The sequence below is a fragment of the Aptenodytes forsteri genome, unplaced genomic scaffold, assembly GCF_000699145.1.
Source record: "Aptenodytes forsteri isolate BGI_AS27 unplaced genomic scaffold, ASM69914v1 Scaffold33, whole genome shotgun sequence".
In the NCBI taxonomy this organism is placed as follows: Eukaryota; Metazoa; Chordata; class Aves; order Sphenisciformes; family Spheniscidae; genus Aptenodytes; species Aptenodytes forsteri.
This window is the reverse complement of record NW_008795037.1, coordinates 6,798,494-6,813,799: the sequence shown is the minus strand read 5'-3', so window position 1 is coordinate 6,813,799 and position 15,306 is coordinate 6,798,494. Positions and strand designations below refer to the sequence as shown.

General features: G+C 37.9%; 1 protein-coding gene across 1 annotated transcript in view; it reads left to right on the top strand.

Annotated features, from left to right (window-relative positions):
• The window catches only part of SLC7A6 (solute carrier family 7 member 6), a 38,279-nt gene extending 24,957 nt beyond the window's left edge, over positions 1-13,322 (top strand). Inside the window, exons 6-10 of the mRNA XM_009276742.2 lie at positions 8,694-8,797; positions 9,855-9,951; positions 10,199-10,348; positions 11,089-11,272; positions 12,675-13,322. Coding sequence (XP_009275017.1) covers positions 8,694-8,797; positions 9,855-9,951; positions 10,199-10,348; positions 11,089-11,272; positions 12,675-12,769 — 630 coding nt within the window. The 3' untranslated portion in view covers positions 12,770-13,322. The remainder of the gene's footprint in view (positions 1-8,693; positions 8,798-9,854; positions 9,952-10,198; positions 10,349-11,088; positions 11,273-12,674) is intronic.
• The last annotated feature ends 1,984 nt before the right edge of the window (positions 13,323-15,306 follow it).

The window sequence follows — 15,306 nt, the reverse complement described above, 5'->3', positions numbered from 1 at the left end:
AAAAGTGCACTTGTGGTCCAAATTAAAACGCTTGTAATGCACCCATAGTTTTCTAGTGAATAGGGAAAAAAAAAAAGAGCTAATGACTGTAATGGTTGGTATTTGAAAACCCTTCTGTAATACAGAAATGTAAAAATCTTCATGGTGAAATTTCTCTGGTGGTGGAAGAGAATTTTATCCTCAGTGGAATCTTTAAGACAACTTAGGGCATTGTGGTCAGTGGATGAATGAAGAAAGGAGATGAGAATTAAGCCATTCAAAAAACTAATCTGATGAAAATGAGCCACTTTGATCTGCTTACATATTCTACATGTGATAATGATACAGATTGCTGCAGTTTCCTTATTGCCCTCTATGTAGTTGTAGAGTGAAAATTGCAATAATGATTTTTTAAAGAAACATGGTAGTAATATTGCTGCATTTTAGAACCTTCTGTGTAGTAAAGCAGCAGTTAAATTTAATCTCTCCTTGTTGCTATTTTGGGAAGGAATGGAGTAGCTTTCTCCTATTCTTTTCAGTCAAGAGGCTTTGAGTTGGGAAGGGCAGGGAAGCTATTTCCAGTTTCGAAATGATGAGAGTAAAAGTTGTAAGTAAAAGCAATACTAGTAATAGCGTATCTTTGCACATCACCATGCATGCTGGTTTTTTTGGTGGCTGGGAGGTGAAAGAAGTCTTACCAAGGAATATACTGCTGGTTTTGGCTGGGATAGAGTTAATTTTCTTCATAGTAGCTAGTGTGGGGCTATGTTTTGGATTTGTGCTGAAAACAGTGTTGATAATACAGGGATGTTTTCGTTATTGCTGAGCAGTGCTTACACAGAGTCGAGGCCTTTTCTGCTTCTCACCCCACCCCACCAGCGAGCAGGCTGGGGGTGCACAAGGGGTTGGGAGGGGACACAGCCGGGACAGCTGACCCCAACTGACCAAAGGGATATTCCACACCATATGACGTCATGCTCAGCATATAAAGCTGGGGGAAGAAGAAGGAAGGGGGGGACGTTTGCAGTGATGGCATTTGTCTTCCCAAGTAACCATTACTCACGATGGAGCCCTGCTTCCCTGGAGATGGCTGAACACCTGCCTGCCGATGGGAAGGAGGGAATGAATTCCTTGTTTTGCTTTGCTTGTTTGCGCGGCTTTTTCTTTACTTATTAAACTGTCTTTATTTCACTTTTACTCTTCCCATTCTCTCCCCCATCCCACCGGGGCGGAGTGAGCAAGCGGCTGTGTGTGGCTTAGTTGCTGGCTGGGGTTAAACCACGACAGATGATATGAAACAAAATGATAAAATGTCCTTCTTTTACTTCAGTATTAGCTTGACTGTGGTATAGTCCCAGTGTTGGGGCTAAGAAACTAATTTTTAAGCTCTTTTTTGTTGAAGTAATTTAAGTAATATAGCAACAGCTAGCTTATTTCTGCAAATGCTCTTCAGACAGTTGCTGATCATCTAAAAGTCACTTCCTTTTTCAAAGATTCCTGTCAGTCTCACAGTTGACTTCTGTTTTACTTCCTCATACAAACCATCACAACCCTGTTAAGTTTTATGCATATGAAGCAGTTACTCTGTAGCACAAACACACTTAAAATTTCTGCTTTTATTTATTTATTTGATCTCACCTTCCCCTGTCACTGAACAACTGTTTTTTTGCATCCGAGAGAGCCATTGTATTTTTTGTTTGTGAAGAGGGCAGCTCGCTCCACAAGCACATTTTGGGCTGCTTTATCTTCTAACAGGAAAGAACATACTGGCTGCCAGTGCATAGCTTGTTACCTGCTTCCTGTGTTTAGTCATGTCTGGGGTTTTTTACTGAGTTCATACAATAGGTGATATTTGGCAGCTTACTTCTTTTACTTGGAAAAGCTAAAAATGATTCCTGGTTGAAGCAAACGGTTGTCCTGCATAGCCAGCTGTCATCTTTCTTGGAGCTGTACAGCTTTGTCTGTAGATTGGGGATAAAGATGACTTCAGCTGCATCTTTGCATACCATCTTGCAAGTCCAGCATTGATCAATCCAATTTACCCTGGTGTACTTATATTCTAGAGCAGACTTGCTTTGCTTCGACATGCCCTCTCCCTTAATGAAACAGGAATGTGGGAGGCTGTGTGTTTTAGCCATTTTTTTATTCTTTGCTGTATAGTTTAACAAATGATGAGTCTCTTTGTTCTAATTGAATTCAGCCAGAAATTCTTAAGTTACTCTTAGACTCTTTGGGTATTACTTCTCTTCCTTCATTTGGCCAGTCACTGGCTTCTTTTCTGAAGAGGAAAATCTGCTTGTCTTTGGCTGCCAGTGTCATGTCCACCTTCTTTGCTTGCACTGGTACCTCCCAGTAAGGTTCCTTTGGATGAAATGCACATTCTGTACCTTATAATGGAAGAACTCTTCATTAGGGACAGGCAGTTGCTTTTAGAAGGCAGCTGTTTAGTAAGTCATTTGCCTTCTTTCTTGGAGCTAGCCGTAATTCATTACCAATGCAGCACTCCTGTTGCTGGTTATACAGAAGTTCTCTGGCTTTGGAGGCCAAGCTGAAAAGTTGAGCCAGAACTTGAAAGAGTGCTACATAATACTTTCAATATGAGAAAGATAAGAGGCTTTGGAAAACATTGAACCCTTATTCTACAGCTAGCTATTAAAAATGCTAAGAACAGGATAAACACCTGAGAAGATTTAGATGAAATATCTTCAGCACCTCCATGAAGACATGAATGAAACTGTTCTACTATTGGAGCTGGCATCTGTAATCTTAATGTGGGCCATGCAGAAAAGACACATTACATGCAGTAGACATGCAATAATGTTAATGCAGTAGAGTGGTGCTGGTTTCTCTTACCATAAGATTGTATTGGGTAACCTAAAGATGAAGAGAGACTTTCATGCTGGACCTTGCACTGCACTGGAACCTTTTTCTCCAAGAAAAGGCGTTGCCAATAATACAAGGAGATAATTATGTCTGTCTGAGTAGAATCAATCAACAGAATGGTGGTTGAAACAAGAATTACAGGAAACCTGAATATTTAAATTGCTTTCTTTTGCACCCTTACAATTTTCTGACTCTGTTTTCAGTTGATGTGCACTCTCTTTCCTTTCTTTAATATATGTGATGTTAAATCTAATTTGGTCAAACTGAACAGATGTCATGCAGTATCTTGCAAATGTAATCTATGGCAGTGGAAGAAAACTTCATCTACTCAGTGGCTTTTTTGCATGTGCGGCTTCCTGATTGCCATAAATCATAGTTTCTTTGTTTCCTTTAGGAAGTAGCTCCTTAAAGGCCTGAGAATCTAAACATTGAGAAAACAGACTGTAGTTCTGACTGCCAAATCTTCCTGTAATGTGGGAATGTATACTCTGCCTCAACAGAAAAGTCAAAGCAGAATTAATCGCATTTCCAAGATACTAGTCAGATTGCTCATATATATTAATCTCCTTACTGCTGTATATGACTTTCAGGGTAAGAATGTTATAGAACTGGGCCTGGAAAAGCTCGCATGTGCGATAGGATCTTGAAATGAGCTACATAAAGAGGCTCTGTAGATGCCTTTTAAGCCTTCCTAATAGAAACACCTCATAATCTTTGGGTATAGTTTTGTATAAGTTTCTTATTCATGTTAGACTACATTCTCTTTGCATTTATCCGTCTGATCAGTACTGTTTAGTGCTTTGCCAGCCTAGCATGTGCTTGCAGCTCCATATGCTCTCAGTGTAGTCTGACATTTTTTGTGTACCTCTAAGTGCACTTTTTGTGTGCAGCTAAGTGTGATGAAACGGTTCTCATCTTGTGATTCGTAACATAAATGTGGGTCTTTCTAATCGTCTGTGTGCCTGAATTACTGGGTGTGAGGCAGTGTCCTGTGTATTTTGTTGTGGCAGCTCTTTATGTGGGGCAGCTCCTGCTGCTTTTAGTTCAACCTGTTTGTATAGAACTGTTGCTTGGACCTTTAAAAGGACAAAAAAAGTGTTCTTGCAAACCATTCACAAATTACCAGCTGATGATCATGAGATCAAACTAACCCAAGATAAAAATAAAATGTAGTTAAATCAGTCATTCATGTCTTGAAACAAAGCTGTAATTCAGTTTTTGACCATTCTTCTGGGAGTAATGTAACATTTTAGTCATGACGAAAGGAGGGCAGTTCAGCTGAGAAGCGCATGGCTGGAAGCTTCTTCCTTCATTATTATTCCCTGTTGATGGTTTGGGAAAAAAAAAAAACGAACTAAGGGGAACAATTCCAGGTGCGTGTCTTTCTACAGTGTGTGTGTATATATGTATATCTTACATGTCCAATGGACGGGAGGGCATAAAAGGACTTTATCTGTAATTGCAAGTGCTGTATCAGCCACTGAATTCTCTTACTGTTTCCTAGCTGTTAGAAGCAGTTATAGCTCAAGTCTGGACTACAGGACTTGTCAGACTATAGCAGAGATGATAATTTAATCTCTTAATCCTTCTTGCTCTTTAGACTTTCTCAGAAGAAACCTGAGAAGAAATCCATCCCCATAGTGGTGGCTTTCTCCTGTTATGGTGGACTAAATGCTTCTGCTATAGCTGCCTCCAGGTAGGCTCCTCTGTCATCCTCCGCATACCCTTGCAAATGCTCCATTCTTTCCCCTGTTGCCAGCTCATTTGTTTTTATAAATGCACTTCACTACTCCCAGAAGTAGTGGTAGTTGAAGTGGAATTGGTCAAGTGCTCAGATCAGAGCCCAGGTCTAGCTTATTTGTGGAGGATCCATGATTGTACAATTGCGGTTTTAGCAGAAAGCAGCCACTAACTCTTCTCCCTCCCCTTTTTTTTTTCTCTTGGTACAGTGCACGTGGTGTATGTGCTTGATAACTTGATTGCTTTTTGCACTTTTGTCTGCCCTTCTTTCCTTATGCAAAATAACCCTCTGACATGCACACAGTTGAATGCTTATTGTGGCCACTTTACTTACACTTCAGTAACACTTGCTGCAAGAAACATTGTAGAGATCTTTGGTTTTGTCATTGATCACAAGAGAGTATAGCTCAGCTTTGGAGAAGACATTTCTTGGTATCTGTTAAAATGGGAGTGTTGAAGGATTTATAAATGTGTACTCTGAAGTATAAAAGTGTGTTTATTGTCCTTGGAGTAATACGTGAACTTGGCTGATTTTTATGTTGGAAGTGCAGGTGAAACCGTGTCAGAAAACACCTGCATAAAGGCAGGTGGGTCTATGCTTGTCATGTTAAGCTAGTTATTATCACTAGAAAGTTTAGCCAACCTTCAGGTACCTTTCAACTTTTTTTTGCTGAAAGATCATTTTGCAGACAAATCTACTTCGCAAGCCAAGCTGAACTTTCCAGATCATTCTCATTTAAAATACTGTTTTCCCTTACCTCACTTACGGAAAAGTTAAGCTCTTGAAGTTAATGCTCCACCCTTTGCTCTCTCAGGAATCCCAACTACAACATTAGAAAGTACATTGGAAATGACAGTGTTTAGTAAAGACTATCACTAGGTTATTCTCTCTTTTGAAGAGGCTGACTCATACAGATCTAGGGAAATTAATTATTTGACTTTGAGCTGGATCAACAGTTGTTATACATCATATAGCTTGCATCCAGAATACGTTGAATCTATAACGTCTTGATCTGTGTATAATTTGTGGCAGTGATACCATAGTTTTGCCTTAACTCTTTGTGGTTTTTACTGCTCATATGAGTGATTGCTGTTTTCCAGGATGTGTGAAATAACATTAGCGTATCTTAGAAAGATTGGGTATACATTATAGGATGGAAATGGCCTTTGAGTTAGTCCCACATCTGGCATTCCACATTGGCCCATTACTAGGTGTTTCAAAAGGAAATGGGAAATGCTTGCAAAGAACAAATGCCAACCTGCCTTTTGAGGGAAAAAGTTTCTCCAAATGACGTTAGCTACTTTGCATCCTGCAGCATAAGATTACATTCATACATTTTTCTCTCTCTTCTTTAACTTTAGCTGTTAATATTACTTACCTAAGTGCTTATCCTTTAGGCAACCTTACTAAACATCTTAATTCTCTAACATCTTGTTGAGTGAGTTCTGTATCTTAGCTTTGTATATTTAAACAAAAATCCTCTAGCAGTTTTAAGTTTGGTGTCTAATAATTTCACTTGCTGTTTGGCTTCAGAAATCAGCAGTCCAGGTTTAAATCATCCTTTAAAATATTACAACAATTGCCTATTAGAATTTTCATCTTGTCCTCATTCTTACTTGTTCTGGAGAAGTTGTCTTAATTCATTCACTGGATCATTATGAATTACGTTCTGCTTTGGGAGACCAGGTTTCTCAGAGCTGCATTTAGATCCAATAAGGATCTGAGAGAAGCACTGTGGGTTCTAGTAGTTATTTATTCTTGAGCAGCAGAAATCTTTTATATACAATAATGTAAATTAATTGTTGCTTGTTCAGTTTCAATTGACTGAAAATGGGTAATCCGTGGTATACAGAATGCATTTCTTATGGCATGGTCTTTTGCTAAATCGATGTTCTGATTTCAGCATGAAATAGAATTCATACGTGGATTAGTTCTTTTATACTTTTCTCATGTTAATTTTTATAATTTCTGTGGGAATCTGTGTGTGTGTATTTTTCCACCCCTGTGTTGAAGCTCCATTTTGAGGGAAGCTATACTAATATGTATAAACTAAAAGAGCTCAGGAAGAGATGTGCTTTAGTAAGAATCAGGGTGACTAACACAGCTAATGCATTGACTTTGAACCTTTTGGCAAGGTTCCCATTGAAGTGATTATATGCTTTTGCATTGTCCCTTAGCAGCAGGAAATCCTATCTGCCTTTGTTGAGGCTCAACTAAATTACACAAAAGGCTTGAATAAATTTTGCTTTTTAGTGTAGATGATGGTGTACAGCTAAGCAGAGTTGGATTCTGAACCTTAACCTGGATAACCTGCTGAACAAAGCACTTTGTCAACCCAGACAAAGAACAGGAAACTTTAACCGGCCAAGCTTTGTTTTATGTCAGTAAATTTTTCTGCATTTTATGGTTTAAAGGTTGACATTATATGCAGGGTTTTGCCTCATGAAAATCAATCACTCGTTTCATGAAAAAAAATCTGTATTAAGTCATGTAGGCTTTTTTGACCTACAGAAACATTCAGAAAACAGATCATAATGCACTGCTTTTGGTGATCTTCTTCCTGAAGTAATTAAATCAAAATTTGACCACTGTTAAATCCAGATAATTTTATATGCTACAAACAAAGGCCAGTTCTGAATGTTAATCCACTTTGATTGAACTTCTTAGCTCATAAATGTTATAGTGAAGACCAATAGTTTAAAGGAGAGGTCAAGGGGGAGGTGTTTCAAAATACTAAAATATTAAAAACTGAAGAAAATTTCTGCAATAGAAAAGACAGACCTGCAGAAAGCCGAACTAGTATATATGCTTTTTATGTCTGAGGATCTTGAAATTGATAAAGCAAGAGAGCTAAGAAAGTGATTTAGAGAACAGCTCATAAAAAGGTTTAGATTACTGCTACCTGCTGAGGTGTAAAATGTTCTAATGCCCACAAAATCTTTGGGGTTTGTTTGAATACCACTTATACATAAGTATATACCTTTCTGTTTCTATAAATAGTGATTTCATGCTGTCTAATGTAGACATGATCCTTTTGCTACCATCACTGTTAGTTTGCTTCTGTAAAAGAAATCATGGAAGTAATTTAGCTATCAGTAGGTAGAATTGGGATAGGAAGGCTTCCACCCACGTCCTCTGAACACAGCATGAGTGGATTTCTGCTTAACTCCAAGTATGCTAATGTTCAGACATGTACAATGCTCAGACCGAGATGGGATTTAGAATAGCTGTCAGTTTTAATGTGTTAAATTTCTTGATCTTTCAAACATGTTGTCTGATATTCTAAGTCTTTCTCCCTTTTTTCTCCATCCAGGAGGCTGCACAGAATTGACCAGGACAATATCTTGCAAATTATTATTACCCATTTTCATTATAGGTCCCAGATCACTGGCAATCGATGACTCTTACCACTTGCTGTGAAACTTTGATGCTTCTGGCTTCTTGGTTTCAGAGCTCTATGATGGAAAGTCACCACAGTTGGCCTGCAGTATTGTCTAGCAACATTAACAAATGAATGCTAATAAGATACTTGGTCTGTCGTTTGCCATGTTGTGAGGGTAGAGCCCAGAGGCCCTGCTGGTGGAGCTAAAGGAAAAGATGATGTTGCTTAGAAAATTGAAAAAGAAGGAAAATATAATAGACTCCTAGAATAGTCTCTATAAACAGTAGGTGTGATGGTGGCTGTGTTTATCATCTGCAATATGGCACTTCCCTTTTTGGATATGTAATGATATTTTTGTCCTTTATTCTCTGTAGTCACTATGTTACACTTGAGTTCTGTAGTTCAATTAGATAATAAAAGGTATGAGGATTGGTGAGAAAATTCTAAAAACATTTTGTTTTCCTTTGTGAGCATTAATTTTGTGAGCAGAAAATGTGAGTTCAGGTGCTTGGCTAAAGAAGTTTGTCCTTATTTAGAATCCATAAATAAATAAAAAAGCTGTGTGCTTCTTTGTGCTGCATTATGGATTGTCCTTACTATAATACTATTTTTCCACACAAACTTATTACAAAAGCTTTGATGTCATTGTTTTACATATGCTTTGTTGCAGATGCTTTCATGTTTCCTTTTTCTGTTCCCTTTCATTAGACATTTGCTGACCAGGTGTTTGGTATCTTCAGCTGGACAATTCCCATTGCTGTAGCCTTTTCTTGTTTTGGTGGACTTAATGCTTCAATTCTAGCATCATCAAGGTAGTGCATATCTCTTTCTGTTTGACAAATGTTCATAAGTATTTTTACATGTTACTGTTATGCTCATCTATTATGAGTGGCAAAAATACTTTTGTAACCGAACCTATAATGAATAGCCACAATAAAATAACAGACCTAAATAAACCTCTGTGTGTGTACATACACCCTTAACACTGCCTTACTTCCCCAAAGTGTTCCTAGCTGTATGCAGAGTACAGTTAAAGATCAAATGAATGTTGTCTGTGTGGTGAGCCCTCAGGCCTTCTGATTATTGGGATTGAGTTATCTTCCATTTTACTTGGTACGGTAATTCTAGCAAATTCTTGTTTTCAAATGTATTTGCTTAAAACTTACTGACTTTTTAAAATCAGTATCTTTAAGTTTTCTTCCAAGTAAAAAGTTTTAAAAGTTGCTACTGCTATTAAGCTGCAGTCAAAAAGCTTAGGGTACAGTATAGAAGCTTTCCTCTGAGCACCGATTATGGATGTGACTAGTGAAAGTTTTAAATAGCTTTATTCAGGCATTTTAACATCCTTCCTGCCCATTGAATGTATGTGCAATGCCTGTGTACTGAGAACAAATATGAACATGATCTGGTGAAGCAGTCAATATAGAAAAATTTGCAGTTGATAATAAAATTATGTGTGTTTGTTTTTTGAGCATGTGGTTGAGTGACCTCTTTTTAGAGACCTGGTGATCTCTTCTGGTTGGCATTGAAAACTGTTCTGCTATAAGCTGGAATGTTTTCAGTGCTAGCTTTTAGAATTTTTTAAAAAAATAGAAATTTATTTCAGTTACTGTAGATATTTTCTATTTTACCTGTAGGATTGTTTTCTAAAAACGGGTGTTAACAGCATGTTTCTAATAGCTTCTATATCTTCTAATGGTTGTTGTACAGTACATCTTTACTGGAAGGGTTGAATCCATGTTTCAGTTTGAAGGATGGAAATTCAGTGGTGTAAATACTTATTTTGACTGGTATTGTTGTTTGATTTTCTGTAATACATTCTCTCTCACCTGTGGCCTCAACATCTGTTTTCTGATACGTGTTTTTCAGGCTATTTTTTGTAGGCTCTAGGGAAGGTCACCTTCCTGATCTGTTGTCTATGATCCACATAGGGAGGTTCACACCTGTGCCAGCTCTGCTGTTCAACGTAAGTTATTACTGCTTTTCTTTTCAGCTGTTCAGATGTGACTATATGAATTATTTAAAGGTAGACTTCAAAAAAGCACAGGAGAGAACTTCAGATTTACTGTCATTGAGGTGGTTTCTGAAAGAGTTAATTTTGAGAGGCATGCCAAACACCAAGGAGTAAAAGGTGTTACTTTCATGCAAAAAGCAGCATAAACAATAAGTTTCAAACTTCTGTTGTTCATCTCACTCCTGTTCTTTTCTGACAGTGTGCTATGACCCTTATTTACCTGGCTGTGGAAGATGTCTTCAAGCTTATTAATTACTTCAGTTTCAGTTACTGGTTTTTTGTTGGTCTGTCTATTGCTGGGCAATTATATCTACGTTGGAAGGAACCAGATCGACCCAGGCCTCTTAAGGTAATATTTACTTATTACAGAATTGTTTGAAATCCCTCTCTTCCACCTAAATTAAAAGTACTGTCTAAAATCTGGACCCTACATGTTATGCCTGAAGGTTACAAATTGATCAGGACACAAAACATGGCTTTCATTTTTATGTTGTACCATGAAAACTAGCTTGTCTGCTAGATAAGAATAAGTTATTATTGTAATAATATACTCTTTTATTGTACGTTAGTTCAATCAGTAGCCCTTCTCTCTGTCAATGGAGAATGTCTCAATAGGCTAACATAGTAGTTAGCCTTTTTTCTTGGATTAGAAATATCAAATTAGGAAAGCTTAAGTTAATTAATTCTGTCAGTGTGGACCACGTGTAGCTGTGATGGTGTTTCAGTTCAATATCTGATCCTCTTACCATCTTCTCATACTTAAAAGTTGATATGCTACATGAAAATGTCATTCTTGTTTCCTCGGATTTATTGGATTTGTCTAAAAACACTTCATACTGTTATACAGTTTCTTTCAACACAGCAGAGTTACCATACTTGATTACTTCTGCAATTTTTAACAGCAGTTCTGTTCAAGAATTATTCTGCTATTTGCTTATGGTTCCAAATAGCCAGATGTATAAGACAAAGAGCAGATAATTCCACAAAGTGGAGTTGAGAGAGAAAAGTCTGTAATTCTCACCAAAACATTTATAACTGTAGACAACAAATATTTCAGTAACATTCTGTTCTGGTTTTTTCCGTCTCCAGCTGAGTGTGGCTTTCCCAATAATATTCTGTATATGCACAGTATTTCTGGTGGTAGTGCCACTCTATAGCGACACTATAAATTCATTGATTGGAATTGCCATTGCTTTATCTGGAATTCCAGTGTTTTTCTTGGGAGTCTATTTACCTGCATCAAGGAGACCTCAGTTTATCAACAAGATTTTAGGTAAGTTTCTTTGTAGATGGAGATGTTGTTAGGAAAGAGGAAAATTAAATAAGTGAATCTCGGTTTGTTGATGAAAAGGGTTGTGGTCAGTTGACCCCAGCCAGCAGCTAAGTACCCACAGAGCCGCTTGCTCACCAGCACCCCCCAGCAGGATAGGGGAGAGAATAGGAAGAACAAAGGTGAGAAAACTTGTTGGTCAAGAAAAAGACAGTTTAGTAAGTGAAGCAAAGGGGGGAAAAAAACCCTGCTGCCGCAAATGCAATCGCTTACCACCTCCCACAAGCAGACCAATGTGCAACCAGTTTCCAAGCAACAGCCACCTTGGAAGACACCCTCCCACATGCACGCACTTCTTCCTCTACCCCAGTTTTTATTGCTTTATATCCCTTTACTTAGTTTGGGTCAGCTGTTCTGGCCATCCCCCCTCTGAACTTCCTGCCCATCTGGTTGTGGGGAGGGCAGAGTGGGAGGGGAAAAAAAAAGCCTTGATACTGTGCAAACACTGTTCAGCAATAGCCAAAACATCGATGTGTTACCAACACTGTTGGAGCCACAAATCCAAAACACAGCACCATATGGGCTGCTATGAAGAGTGTTAACTGCATCCCAGCCAGACCCAGTAAAGGGGTATACTGATTTTGTATATGTTTTTACACCAAGATTTTATTTACTGTATATTTCAAAGACCATCCACTTCCTACAGATTTTGTCCTCAGTTTTTATGCATTTCTCTTTAATCAAGCACATGAAAAGTCTTTTTCTTAAGCAAGGTTGATGACTGTAAAAGGGCTGGACATTCTTGGTAATGCAAGCTAACTGTCTTGCTTTACTGAATCAGTTGTTTGAAGATGGATAGATTTTATGTCAGTGACAGATGGAATTTTGCCTTCTGTTGAATTGCTGCAGTTAAATCATACGTTTCTCTGCAGCAGTACACTGTTGTCACTTACTATGTGAGAAAACCGTGATGAGGGATGTGGAAAGGAAGGTTTATAGCATAGTTTTGGAACGCAACAGGATGTGGTGCTGCAGCAGCTAGTGAATATGTAAACACTCAGTAATCTTGTCACTTTCCTGTGTGCTATTTTAAGTTCTTGTTTTATTTTTTTATTCTACCAATTCTACACTCTTAATTATAGAGAAAAAAGATTTTACTTCCATTACTTGGTGGGGTGCCTAAGAAGAAAAACACCCTAGGATATCAACAGAACAATTTAAAACATTATCTGTTTAAAAAAATTGAGTGGAAGACACTTTCTGTATTAACTTTTATTGCTTGTTTCCCTTAAGAGAGGTGAGGCAGTATTCTTGACAACTAACTTTCATTAGTCAGATGCCTGTTGTGTAATTAGCGTTGAGATAGGTGGCTATTCTTCTGATTTATCTTCAATTTCCTATGCAGGTGCAGTCACACGAAACATGCAGCTGCTCTGTTACTGTGTTTTAACAGAGATGGACGCAAATGAAGAAAAGAAGTTAGAAATCAAATCCAACTAAGATTTCAAAGCCATTACAAGAAACAGGAGGGAGGATAAAGCAATTATGACAACAAAACAGAAGAGATGGAACTGGAAAAAACGTGAAAACTGTTTCTAGTGGTCTTTCAGAAACACTGAAAATGTACTTACTTGCAGTTGGATTCCCACATAAATCGTGCCCTCACATCACCCTCCCTAAACTGTGGCATATTTTCGGGGCATGTTTTCATTGGATAATGATTGCCTACTCATTTCAGGCACACAAGCTATGCGTCAATACTGATCCTTCTTCAGAATTGGTATTAAAATGGTAAGAGCTAATGGATCAAATCAGATTTCTGCAGAACCAGGCGGTGAAGTAATGCATTTTTAAGTTAGACTGAAAACCACTTTGCCTCAAAAGACCACAAGTCATTTCCAGCTTAATTCTGATGGATGTTTGCATGAAGTGATTTGCTGTGCTATCTCAGTTCTTACCCCAGAAGACAACTGGTCACAACAACCTACCTAATTTGTCATTCTTAGTAGAAAAATGAATAAAGTTGCGCTACATTATTTAAAGACTGAACCAACCTTTCTCCCTTAAAGATAAGTATTTTATTCCGTATGCTACGTGCAAATGTGGTTATCTGACTGTGGCAAGGATTTAATCAACAAAGGACCTCGGCACTGAAGATTTGATTAACATTTGACAGTTCTTTCCTGTTAGCTTGTTAGTACTTGGTCAACTTCTGGCAGGCTTTATGAAACTTCCAAAATTAAAATGTTCGGTTTGAAGCTTGTAAGCATTTGTTTCTGAACGGTTTCAGTGAACACACATTAGCAGCGTTACCTCAGCAGTCAGAAAATTCCCTTTCTAAATTTCAGTGCTGTTCACTAGAAAATGACCATCCAAAAACTCACAGAAATGACTTTATTTTTTTCTTCTATTGCAGAAGTAAAGTTCTGTGGCAGCAACTATATCTTGAAAGCTAAGCAGCAGGGAGAGAAAATAAGAATAAAAACAAATAAAAGTAGTAGTGTTGCAATACAGACCGATGCTAATTAGCAGTATTTGTAATTCCAAAGCCGTAAGCCTAACATCAGGACACTTTGATACTGAATTTTGGTGCAGCAAAAGGTAACATGAAGCCAGCCTGTTTGGCTAGCAGAGTGAGATATACTTCAAAAACATACCTGGAATTTTTATCTTGGTTCAGAATGTTTACCTCAGTTGACCTGAGTTTGTCCACGTGCATTCTTTGTGCATTGAGAATAAAAACAAATAAAAAGTAGTAGTGTTGCAATACAGACCGATGCTAATTAGCAGTATTTGTAATTCCAAAGCCGTAAGCCTAACATCAGGACACTTTGATACTGAATTTTGGTGCAGCAAAAGGTAACATGAAGCCAGCCTGTTTGGCTAGCAGAGTGAGATATACTTCAAAAACATACCTGGAATTTTTATCTTGGTTCAGAATGTTTACCTCAGTTGACCTGAGTTTGTCCACGTGCATTCTTTGTGCATTGAAGTTGAACTAAATCTTGTAATCACAAGACTATGGCTGAAGCAACGCAGACTTCAAATGCTGCACCACATTTGCATCAACCACTTGAATAATAGGAGAATATTTGGATTCTTGTAGTGACTCCCTGACCAAGGTTATCTTATCTTAAACAAAAAGCTACAGATAATGGCAAGTGGTAGTAGATGGTGAAAACTAACATAAAATGGAGTCTTGATCTATCTTTGTGAAGCAGCATTGGGCCTTAAATTCTAGCTGAGGAACTTTGTGCACAGTTGGCACATAAACATGCAGGGTCTTCTCAGTATTTCATAATAGCTAAATGCTAATTTTCATAATACAGCTCTTTAGTCTTTCATATGATTAGAATGAATTCAGAATCTAAGTTGAGACATCTGTCTAGTGGGCAGCATAGCTTTAACAGGCTAGGGTTGTGGCATAGGTTAACAGCCATACTAACCTTTCTGCGAAACCAAGGAAAAAAAATATTTTGCCCCCACTACCTTGACATCACCAGCCAGAACTAATTGACCTAGTCACTGCTGCAACCTACAGCTTATGACTGACATAGATCTAACATCCTATTAGCTATTTTTTTTACAGACTCAAGTAGAAGAATGCTGAAACACTTTGTGTGTCCAAACAGGTGAGATTAAATTGTTTTAAAGATGAATGCAAGTTAAAATGCTGAACAAGGTATTTACCTTTACATGCGAGGTAAAATGGCTTCAGCTGTACCAACTCCTATGATCTTTAAATGAGTAAAGAAAACTTAGTCAAAAATTCTTTATTTACAGTTTAAATGCACATATACTGTTCTACTCCAACAGTAAAATTACTGGAGAGATCCAGCAATAAAATGGACAGGTCAAGCCATTTCATATGCTCAAGCACTTGTAAAGAAAGTAACTTGAAACTTAGGAACAAATACAGTAGAAAGCACTAGGACAGAGTGCCTTTTTCCAGGACTTCCACTTGGCATCACGGCAGACACGTTGATCTTCTTGTGAAACCCGACACATTAGTTATGACAAGAAGGGCTGCTGCCAAC